At 35.5% G+C, this 12,273-nt stretch overlaps 1 protein-coding gene across 1 annotated transcript in view; it reads left to right on the forward strand.

Moving 5' to 3' along the window:
• LOC107660234 (CUB and sushi domain-containing protein 1-like) overlaps positions 1-12,273 on the forward strand; it is a 411,890-nt gene that overhangs the window by 395,059 nt on the left and 4,558 nt on the right. Inside the window, exons 60-66 of the mRNA XM_016449502.1 lie at positions 3,667-3,846; positions 4,216-4,278; positions 4,975-5,136; positions 5,867-5,979; positions 6,196-6,283; positions 6,415-6,547; positions 8,526-10,753. Coding sequence (XP_016304988.1) covers positions 3,667-3,846; positions 4,216-4,278; positions 4,975-5,136; positions 5,867-5,979; positions 6,196-6,283; positions 6,415-6,547; positions 8,526-8,685 — 899 coding nt within the window. The 3' untranslated portion in view covers positions 8,686-10,753. The remainder of the gene's footprint in view (positions 1-3,666; positions 3,847-4,215; positions 4,279-4,974; positions 5,137-5,866; positions 5,980-6,195; positions 6,284-6,414; positions 6,548-8,525; positions 10,754-12,273) is intronic.

Genomic DNA, 12,273 nt, shown 5'->3' on the forward strand with positions numbered 1-12,273 from the left:
TCATGACGATCAACTGTGACTTGACTTGACTCATAAAGAACAGCCGTGACTCGACTTGACTCATGAAGATCAGCTGTGACATAGTGGGGCGCTATTGTGTCCACCATTTTGTGAGAGTGCTCTAGTGCGGCTGACATTACGCAAGCAGATTCGGTGTCATGTTTCTCCGCAACCCCCACCGTGAACACGGAGTCGACACACAGCAGAGCAAAATCCAAAAAATAGCTTAGAGAAGAACGTGGACCCTCACGGGTTAATCGTGACTTTAAAGGTTAATTTACTCCATCACAGAAAAAGTCTATCAGTAAACAGTCTGGCAAATCAGAATAACACGCAATGTCCAGATACTTCTGAATAGTATCCACATGAATAGTATCCACATGAAAAGCTGCTGGATCCTTGTGTGGCCGAGTATTCTGGGATATGTAGGATTACATGCAACAGTTTGTTTAGTGCTAGAGTCAATGTAATGGAAGGGTGACCTCTGGTGGCAATCGAACGGAAGTCCATGGACAGGATTCGTGACAACTAGCATATCAGCTGTTTATTAGTACTTATAAAGCACATATTAATGCCTTATTCTGCGTGAACATATTTTAGATCCCTTAATCATACCCCATTCCTAAACTTAACAACTACCTTACTAACTACCAATAAGCAGCAAATTAGGAGTTTACTGAGGCAAAAGTCATAGTTAGTAGTTAGTTAACAATGAGAATTGGACCTTAATATATGTATATATATGCCATCTCCATTTACTGTTGGCGACCAGAAAATCTAGTCTAAAAACAGAATTAGAGTATCACAGTGTTAGCTTAGCAACATGCTAACAGCAAACTCTATTGAAATCAGTTGGGAGTGAGATCTGATATGCGCTACATGTGAAGAGCACTATTTGCTGCCTAAGTAGGGCACTTATGAGGTTCCATTTCACTTAGCATACTGCCTCAAACGGAAGTTTCCCGTGTAGGTGTCTAACAGCAAGTCAGTTCCTTAGGTTTTGGAACACAGCCATAGCGTTAAATCAGAAACAAGGTTTCATCAGTGTGACTGATGATGTACTATCAGGAAAACAAAGTAGGTGAGGAGAGAGAGAGAGAGATCTTTACACAGGAAATTACTGCAGAAGGGCATTGTTTGAAGAAATACAGATTACTTCAGTGTTATAACGGCTGAGGGTGCTGATGTTAAAGATGCTGACAGCTTAGCAGAGAGAAGTTTGCTCTTGCAAATCTACTTTTTGATAGAAGTTCTCTGAGCAGTGTCATGCACTTGATCCTTGCCACTGTCCCAGTGATGATCCTCTAAGCTGTATGTGTGAATTCCACGTTGTGATGCTTTTGTATTGAAATGATTGCTGCAAGAGGAAAATGTGGCCAAAATAATTAAAGTCAGCTGAGTTTAAACAGCTTGTACATAAATATGAGATACATGGAGCACTTTGACAGAGCGCCCCACCAAATCCTTAGGGCGTCTCGCCTGTGTAAAGCAGTCAAACTGTCAGAAGCTGAGAAGCAGTGAGAATTGAGTTGACGAAAAGTGAGGTGTGAGGACATGGCTCATATATTATGGAAGATAGCAGCACTCAAGACATGTCCCAGAATGTTTCTCTCAGGGGTGTGGCTTTATCTCGACTGTTCTGTAGTATGCAGCTGAAACTCCACTCTAAATATTTCTGATATTGCTTTTATTGCAATTCTCTACTTATTTAGGGATGCTCTGGTCAGGATTTTTAAAACAGCAACATTGGTTCGAATTATAAAACTATTATAAGTATATCCAGCCTCACCCGGATACATGCAGTATACTCATGTTAAGCTGTGTACTATATGGCATATCTCAACTGCTTGATTGTTTATATCAGGGGTGGCGAACGTCAGTCCTGGAGAGCCGCAGCCCTGCAGAGTTTTGCTTCAACCCTAATCAAACACACCTGAACAAGCTAATCAAGGTCTGAAGGGTTACTAGGAAGCTACAGGCAGGTCAGTTTTAATTAGGGTTGGAGCTGAACTCTGCAGGGCTGCGGCTCTCCAGGACCGGAGTTCGCCACCCCTGGTTTATATTGTCACAGAATGTAAACTATATTATCGACCAACAGTATATTAAGAGTTATAGTATTTCCATCTTTACCTACATATATGCAGTATCTTATACAGCAATGCATACCAATGTATATGCCACTGTGTGTATAGCAAATCTCAAATGCTGGATTGTGTGCATCTTTGCAAAATCTAAACAATTTTATTATCCAGCACTAATATGCTAAATGCCACTACAAGTCATGAAGGTATTCATAATGTCTAAAAACATTGTGATTTTCTGTAAAGCTTATTTGAAGCAATGTTTATTGTGAAAAGCGCTTAAACTGACTTGACTAGACTTGTCTTGGCTCAAGTAGTGGCATGATTTTAGGCCAGAACAATTAGTTTGTCCATTAAGGGGTTGAGTTTTTTTTATTTATTTTTTTTTTTTTCAACTTGTGGGGTATATTCCCACCACTTTTTGCTAAAGTCCATTTTGTTCTTACCGTTTTTTTTAAGTAGCTGCAAAAGGCATGTTTAGTAGATCTATCATTCTTAATTTAAATCATACATGTAGCAAGTAACACGTTTGTAACAAGTAACATCATCATGGATGTGATGTGTAAACCGTGCAATGGATGTATGAGGAGTTATAAAAATAATGGCATAAAAAATAAATAGCTACAGTCTCTGGACCACGTATATGTTATTTTATTTGTGTTATCAAAGTAATGAAATAAACAAAAAAAGATTTCATTTACACTCATTTAGAGTAAATATTTCACTCTCATGGAGGTAAGCAAACTAATGATATGAAATCATTATCCAGAAGTAAAAAAAAAAAGAAATACATGAATTTCAGCTGTAAATAACATATCTGTAGTTTATGCGTCCTAATATCAGTAGTGATGTTCTAATATGTCCACTTTAGTTAAAATAAGCCTTATGCTTATATATATATTTTTTATTTCTTCTTCTTTCTATGTTGCAAAATACATAATAATAATAATATTAATAAATTACAGAAACATTACTGAACATAATACTAATGAAAGACAAGCAATTTAAACAATTTTTCAGCTTCTTGATATTTGTGAAAATTAAATTAATACAGTTATGATAGGGTCTTATTATGTTTTTCATATAGAAGAGATATAGAATATAAAATGTTATTTTGATGCTCCATTTTAGACATTCTACCTACTAAGTAACTTTGCAACTATATGTCAAGACTGTCTGCTTAATATTTGCTAACAATTTATTTTGATGGCACACATTCTACTGACTATAAGTACCAACCCTAACAGTAATGACTAATATTCTACTAATACTCTAATGAGAGCTAGCGGACATGTAGTTGCAAATTAATAATAAGAGTTAGTTGGCATGTCATTACAAAGTTACTTAAAGGTAGTAGAATGATGTCTAAAGTGACCTATCAAAATGTGTACCCAAAAAAAAAAAACTTATTAAAAGAAAGAAAGAAAGATGGCATGAACGTAGTACTTAAGTCTGACCATTAGGCTCATTTCCTCAGAATCACCAAAATACTTGTGTTCATGGAATTGTCCATTGGAAGTAATATTGGCTCCAATCTGATCAGTTGGAACATCACTAATTGTTTTCTTTCTCTTTCACTTTTCAGCACATGCCTGTAAACAGCCTGAGACGCCATCTCATGTAGACGTGAAGGCTATAGACCTGCCTACTCTAGGTTACACACTCATGTATACATGCCAAGATGGTTTCTACTTATCTGGAGGATCAGAGCACAGGACTTGCAAAGCAGATGGAAGGTGGTCAGGCAAACCTCCAGTCTGCAAAGGTACTGAAACAACTGGGCTAGTTTAGGTATGGGGTAGGATTAAGGGTCATGAAGAATAATGCATTAATATGTGCTTTATAAGTGCTAATAAACGGCCAATATGCTAGTAATGTGCATGCTAGTTAATAGTGAGAATTGGTCCCTAAACTAATGTGTTACCGTATTTTTACCATTTAAGACTAAATATATAGACAGAATAGCAGTGTCTGTATTTATAAATGTATGAAAGATATTCATGTCTGTCAAACTGTTGTAGAAGTGACTTATTCTCAGAAAAACTACAGCAAGAAACTTTGATTAACTGTCATTACCATTGTACAGGTTGTATCCACAAATGTCAAACGATCAATTATTTGCTCTATTTTCTAGTTGGACCAAAAATAAACAGCAAATCAAATGAGGATCGAGACCTGCAGAAAAACAAGATTCGTGGTATAAAAACTTTCAAGTTCCCCTTAAATGATCCATTTTGCTGTCATCAAAAATAAACTTGGCCTACATGAAGTTGAACTATGGTCATTGGAAATAATGGGCCTGTAATGTTGCATTTCTGAAAATGTTATTTTTAAAATGTCAGCGTAACAAAGATAAAGGTGAAGTGTGATTATTTTCTGTGTTAAAATATGACTGCCTATCCCGCTTTGACTGGCAAAGACCAACTATTTGTAAACCTTTCATAGGTGTTGTAGTGTTTGGGAAACCTGTTTAAAAATTATTTTTGCAATTTCATTTAGTGCTGCTAGTAGGGCAGAAATGACACATTTCACCTTTAATGTTTAGCAGTGTTCAAAAGTTTTTGGACACTTATAATACTCTGCTTTTCTCAGAACTAACTTCACTTTTCTTCACAATTGGTTTTTATTGGTGAAGTCAATTAAATCAACTAACGCATTTACCAGTATGAAGTTTATCACATTCTTGTTCCACTAATATCTAAAATCTAAACATAAAGTGTCTAAATTTTTATGTATTTATTTTTAACAACATACAACTAGTTTCATCATTTGAAAGAACGAAAAAGAAAAAGAAAAAAAAAACATTAAATAAATATATATATATATATATATAATTACCTTAGCAATTACATGCATACATTTCCATTAAATGTTTTCTGTATGTGTTGTTTAGTTCCTGCAGATGTGTTCTCTTTGAAATCTGGTTGGGCTGGATTCTATGAGTATCTGGGAAAGAGACAGGCTGCCACGGTAACAGTCAATGCATTCAATGCCACCACCAGCCGGGTCAACGTCACTCTTCTGGAGCAGAGTGGGGTGCACATCAAACTCTCTGGTAAGTTGGAGTTTTCTGCCAGGTTTTGCCACCATGTTCATTGAAGACACTAGGGTTGGGTAATATGATGGATATATTGTACGACAAAACATTTGTCAGTCGGTATACATTTTGCATATTGTTTATATATGTAAACATATCCACACAGATGTCAGTGGGCAGGACTACTTTAGGTGATTTTAGGTTACACTTGAGCACAGTGAGAAACATGGACTAATGTGTGAATGTAAAGTGGAATGAAGAATGCTATTAAGGAGTGTTGATAGAGTTATTTGTTGGTGAGTTTAGAAATGAACTGATAGGCGGTCAGCTGCTACGGTAACAAGATGACGTTCCATTGATCCAATTGTTGTCTTCTTTGAACATATTTAGGAGTCTGCTCTTACATATTAAACATGCTGAAAGAGAAGGATTTTCTTACTTTGGGAGATGCAGAGTGAATAATTTAATTAGCATTGCATCTTATTTCTTCAGTGCTGAGATTACATCCAATTTCTCAGATGAATTGAACAGGCTTGATAGCTATGGATGCTTTCCACATTTACCAAATATGTTTTCCTTTGCCCCACTTCCTAGTCCTAGACCAAAAATAAACAGAAAAGCATAACAAATGCAGGTTTATAAAAGAAATTCCAGATGATGGATATTGTTGGTTATTTCAGTTAATTATTTCCTTATAATGTTTCTTCTTCTTCTCCTTCTTCTTTTTTCTTATTGGGTTATTTTGCAGGAACTTACAAGAAAGAAGAAAATCATCTATTATTAAAAGTTTACCAGATAAGAGGCCCAACAGAACAATATTTTAGCAAATTCAAAAACGATAACTGGGCAATGGATGGATATGTGAGTAGTACAAAAGTGGTAATAATAAGTTAATAAAGCATTGAATTTTAAACGGTTATGTGATTTCCAATATTGCATTGCAGAAAAAAAATATATATATATTACCTTTATCTTTGACAATCTAGTAAGATTTTTGAAAGGCATTGTTTTGGCAAAATAGGGCTATATATTAAAAAGTTTTTTCCTGTTATACCTTCATGTTTATTTTTTATATAGGTTACTGCAGAAACGGAGAAAAAAATGTTTGTTTACCAAGGGCACATTCACAGCAAGGATTTTGGGAAGTTTCAGTTAACAAGACAAGGTACATAGATACATTATATACAGGTGCATCTCAATAAATTAGAATGTCGTGGAAAAGATTTAATACTTATTTAATTTATGATTCTGAACAGATTGGTAATTTCAAATGATTTATTCTGAATTCTGCCTCAGGTCTTATTACCACAGATATGGATCCATCTAATCCTTACTACGGCACAAACAGCAGTTCTGTGGCAGCTGCCATTCTAGTGCCCTTCTTTGCGCTTATTTTATCAGGGTTTGCCTTTTACCTCTACAAACACAGGTAAGAGCAACTGACTTTTCTGTCTTGTGTGTTGATGTTATTTGTCCGTAATGAATGTGAATAGGCATTGTGTCACTGCAGTGATGGGAAACTCCTTTGCCAAGCCAGTAATTGTGACTGATATTGCATCTGCTTACAGACAGTTAGCAATTAAAATCTCTTGAAATGCCAATGAGTTCAAACCAAGGCAATGCTAAAAAGAAGCATGGGAGTTTTCCTACACAAACAAAACAATGTGACAAAGTTGTCATGAAACATGACAGTTTTCCAATATTAAAATAATAAAAAAAAATTGGCAGGGCTCTATCACAAGGCACAGATGACAATGAGAGACCCAAAGACCTGGCCGCCTCCAGGTAAGTCACCGGAAGCTAATGCCACAGGCGACAAGCCCTTTACAGCCTCACCTTCATTGTCTGCATTTTATTTTCTCATCTCGTCTGAGACAGGACAGAGTGCAGGAATTATGGGAAATGAAGTGACTTGCATAATGTGTTGTAGTCCCATATTAGAATGTCATTTCCGTCAACCCTAATTTGATCAACTAAAAGTCATCCCGATTATTTCTGTTTGTGTACATCTGCCACCGGAATATCATGAGAATTGTGTCTGATGTGGTGATGTGCCAGTGTCTGTGAGTCAGTGGGAATATGAATTGGGTATGGGATATAGGTCATTTATTTAGATTTAGACCGTACAATTTGAGCAAGATCATAAATCATCCACTGCCATCTGAGCAAGCCTGGGAATCAGTTGCAGTATTCAAAATTTAGACCGTCAAGACGTCAGTGACCTTTCCAAAAATTGTTTTATTTTTGGTTTTATTTTTTTTTTTGGTTTTAATTATTGGTGGTAAAAAGCAGCAAAGTTTTCAGTTGAATAAGGAGAGGAATTTTAAAACTGCCATGATCAGAATAGCATACTACCATACATATACATATAGTAGAATACCTAGATTATCAACTACATTTGCCAAAATGCATTATACAACAGAGCATAATGCACTTGGAATGGTAAAACATAATGCACTCAATTTGATCTCACATTTCAGTATGCTAAATGAAAATAATTACAGCATATTTTCTTGACTCATTACAGTATTTGATCAGATCAGCCAAGAGTTTTACTCAAAATTGAAATAAAATGTAAAATAATTTGTCATGTGACAAACACAACAACACTTGACAAAGCAGCATACTGCTAAAATGTGTACTATTTGGCGAAAAAGTAGGCAATAATTCAGCATATAGCACAGAGTATGCTAGTATTCTATAGGCATTATTGCACCATAAATGTTTCAAACAGTAGTATGCCACGTTATCTCCTGGCCTCTTTGTCAAGACCTCATCACATTACATTTGCAATTCAAGCAAGTGGCATCCTCTCATCCTCTTGGAAATAAACATTATATTGCATTTATTATTTTGCATACAGTGTTGCGTAAAAATGTCCCTAGAAGTAGAAGGTCAAGTCGACCACAATGCATAGTGAGATACAGTGTTCCATGTAGTAAGGATATTTCTACAAAGGACACAAGCCATATGGACTACTTTTATAATGCTCTCATAGTGCTGTGGATAACAGCTGCTCAGACATTCTACATAATATTACAACATTTAGCATTTTATGGAAGAATGTATAGTGTGGAACTGACATAAGGGTGAGTAATTGCCCACATTTTAATTTTGTCATGAACTGCTTCTATGTTGTTAAATGAAAAATATTCAGTTGGTTGTATGAGATTTATTTTCTTGTCCTAAATTTGTAATTTAACACATTTGTCACTTCCCATTGTTAGAAGAGGACATTACGTTCTTTTGTTTTAGGTTTTATCTAACATGTCTAATGTTTATGTTGTTCTTCCATAATTGAAACTGGAATGTGTTGTAACAAATGGAAATAAATTCACAAATTTGTGTTTTGGCTTTGAAAATAGTTCCTATTCCTCTTAACCATCGTTGTTTTTCCACCTTTCCAGAACAAGACCAAAAGTTCAGTACAACGGATATGCAGGTCACGAGAACACTAATGGACAAGCTTCATTTGAGAATCCCATGTATGATACAAACATGAAACCAACAGAGGCAAAGGCTGTGAGGTTTGATACGACCCTCAATACAGTCTGCACAGTAGTATAGCCTTCATTATCAGCTCTGGACTGACCGGCCTCATGGGTAAGCAGCAGAGCAGTGGGTACCAGACGCTAATACTCCTTTACGACTGACTGCACTTTGCTATAGATTTTACTTTTATCACAAGCTTACAATTGACAAAATAAAACCAATGACTATGTTTTTTAGAGAAAAAAAACAAAATTATAAAAAAAAACATCAAAGAAAAAATACTTTTCAAAGAACGAAGCTCACTTGACGCATGTTCGGCCAGTACTGAGGTCAACATTATTTCTGGGATCTGTACCGTACATGGCACTTAAAGGATGAAGTTTTTTTTTGTTTTTATCTTTTTTTTTTTATGTATTCCCCCCTTAAAAGACTTCCTGGGAAAGATACTGACGTGTCTTTGAATGCCACAAAGTTGTTGACGCAATGTATTTTCTTCAGTGAAGACAAACCACAAAACGAGAAAGCAACTGGACTACTGTGGCTTAGCACACTTAATAGATCTCCACCAAGAAGGTAACAAAACGCTACAAGAAACTCGAAGGAGAGACGCTCACCTCCAGATGGAGGACAGAACTCAACCGCTGTGTTGAAAAAAATAATAAACTTTATTGCACAAATTTTGCACTAGAATGAAATGGATATGAAATCAATGTATTGGAAGAAACAAAAAATAATATACAGGGTTTTATTGACCGTATGTATATAAACATAAACCCATATCCATAGAGAGCATGATGTCATGCTACGGCTATCAAGAGAGACTGAATTTATTTTTGAAATGAAGTTCTGTTTATGTTTACAAGGTGATAAGGACACAATTTAATCATTTTTGATTGCTTTTTAAATCATTCATCATACTTCACATCACGCACATGTTGTACTGTTCCTTCGTGGTGTGTCCAATCACTTGCTTGGACTAGCATATGCTGACAAATTACATTTAATTTTTACGTTTGAAATCATAATAGCTTTACTCACCAATTTGCCGTATCACCAATTTGCTTTCATTACGTATCAAGTATACCTCTTGTGCAGAACATGACTGTATTTTGATGGCGCAGATTTTGAGTTCATTTATCAGCTCTGTGTGGATGCCTATACAAGATTTATCTGAGCCCACAAGTTGATGCATTTTTTTTCCCCCATTCCTCCTTTTTCTGAACCAGTGTGCATCTCCCGTGCCCATTAGAAACACAAAATCAGCGGGGTTAAGATCAAGCTTACGCTCAAAGAAACACTGCCTTATTAGATTCAGAAGCATGACCGGGCCACACCGGTTCCCAATGACCCATATCATTAGTATGTTAACCTAGATGAAGAGCGTAGGGCTGCTGGGGTGCACATTCACTGTGATTTAAATGTCATGACCACGCTGATTCCAGTGCATGTGCTAAAACTGTAAGTGCTCCCATTTTTCCACGTGAACAACGTGATGCCTGATGTTTTCTCAACGCTGTGTTACCATATGCACTTGCGTGCTACACATCGACAGCTTTGAGCATAAAATGTGCACAATGACATTGTAGGCTTGCTGTTGGATATCATATAATTTTCACATTGATTGTATTTTCAATCAAAACCACGTTTTGTTTCCAAAAGTGTTTCGATGTTTTCCGTTGAGTCATGCTCTCAGATCGAATCATTTCCGTGTACGTTGGATTCGCCAGGTTGGTGTAAAGAGCGGTGTCGGTTTTCTCACACTGCGGATGATCCATGTCTTGCCTTTTCTCAGGCTTGCTGCAATAATATTTCTTTGTTCAGTTGCATTTTGTACAGTTTTGTTTCCTTACGACTGTAAAATAGTTTCGCCACTGTCAAGCTGTAAAACTGCATTCAAACCAACAATCGTGCTACTCGCCATTGTCATTCGATCATGTGCTGCTGACTTGAAGTAGGTGCAAAAGATGTTTTTGTACAGAAATATATTTTTTATGCAGAATTTGTAAAATTATTAAATATGCTGTACTTTTTTGATTAATGTAGGTAAAATTGTTAAAATAAATGTTTTTACTGTATAAAAATGTAAATTAATTGTTTATCTACCCATAAGTATATATCTATGGTTAAAAAATTTCCAACAAATGTCAATATATACAAGCTTTTATGAAATATTCAGCTCGTATGTGTTCTTTGACATGAGCAAAATCATGAACCCTAGAGAACTGTACTGCAGATTGTTAAATGACAAATATTTTGAAAAGTAATATTTGAGATAAATAAACTTTTTCTAAAAGTATACACTTTCTGTTTTTCTTCAGTCACAAGTGAATTTCTTGACATATACTGTATCTGACTGGAATTCACTATCATGGTATACTTGTAGGTAGGGGATGTAAATAGTTGGCTTGACAATTCAATTCTGTTACGATTCTTTACTAAAAGTAATGCATCATGAAATCAGAATTTTCAGTACAAAATATATAAGGGTGAATTCAGGTAAACTGAAACAAATTTTGCCATTGAAATGTCCCTGAATTCACCCTACTGATAGGGAATACAACCATAGAAACATACAGAGAAAATACTCATTTTATTATATAAACAAAAAAATAAAATATATTGCTGAGTAGTGACCAGCACTGTGAATTGCAAAGCAAAGCATTTTTACACCCCTACTTGGAAAATAATTTGTGTCTGTTGACAAATTGATTTTTGAACATTTTGCAATAGACATTAGATACTACTAATAATTACTTCATTTATTTGACCATTGAGAGCTACATTCTCACTGTATGTACGGATAGCAGCTACGGTAACCACATGTCTATTTTGAATATCACATAATGGTAAAAGAGGCTTAGATCACATTTCACCCCCAAAATCACAGTATTAACAATAGTAGGCAGTTATATTTTTTCCATAAAGAAATGAAACTTATTTTGAGATCGTTGTAATTTTTTGGACTTTTTCATTTTCAGTATGTTTAAGTAGATTCACCTCCTCAAAATCTCATTATGTAACATGTCTGGGTGTTTTACTTTTGGATTGTTTTCCCCTTAAATTTTTGTAACAAATTAGCTCAAAATGGTAATATTTTTTAAAATAAATTATCAGTATTTGGATAAAGTAACTGGTTTAGGGGGGTTCCTGACAGAATCAGGACTGACGTCCTACCAATTTGTCCAGCGAATGTTTAGTGGGAATGTCTGCAGACTATAGAAGAATATTACTCTCTTGGCCATATAGATACTAATATCCTAATAATCACCCAACACACTTTAACAGCATGTAGCTGTGATCAGCATGATTAGGTTATCCAGTTATGAGCAAAACAACGAACAACCTCAGGTGTGATACAAACAAGACTTTATTAACTACACTAAACACTTAAACTAGTCTAACATTAACACACACTCATTCTGGTACAGGAAGATGGTTAAAGCTGAAGCAGAGTGAATGATAAAAGCATAAAGTTATGGAAGTATTTGATATTCAGCAGATCTACAGCCTGAAGGAATCATCAGTTTCTTAGTTCTGACACACCTTTGCGAAGAGGGCAAAGTGATACTTAATGTATCAGTTAAGAGGACTAAGTTTACATTACGTAAGTTTATGTTAAGGACCCATCAGCCTGCGCCATCTAGAGTTTCATGACAGAACTTG

Source organism: Sinocyclocheilus anshuiensis, unplaced genomic scaffold (genome assembly GCF_001515605.1).
Source record: "Sinocyclocheilus anshuiensis isolate Anshui unplaced genomic scaffold, SAMN03320099.WGS_v1.1 scaffold475, whole genome shotgun sequence".
NCBI lineage: Eukaryota > Metazoa > Chordata > Actinopteri > Cypriniformes > Cyprinidae > Sinocyclocheilus > Sinocyclocheilus anshuiensis.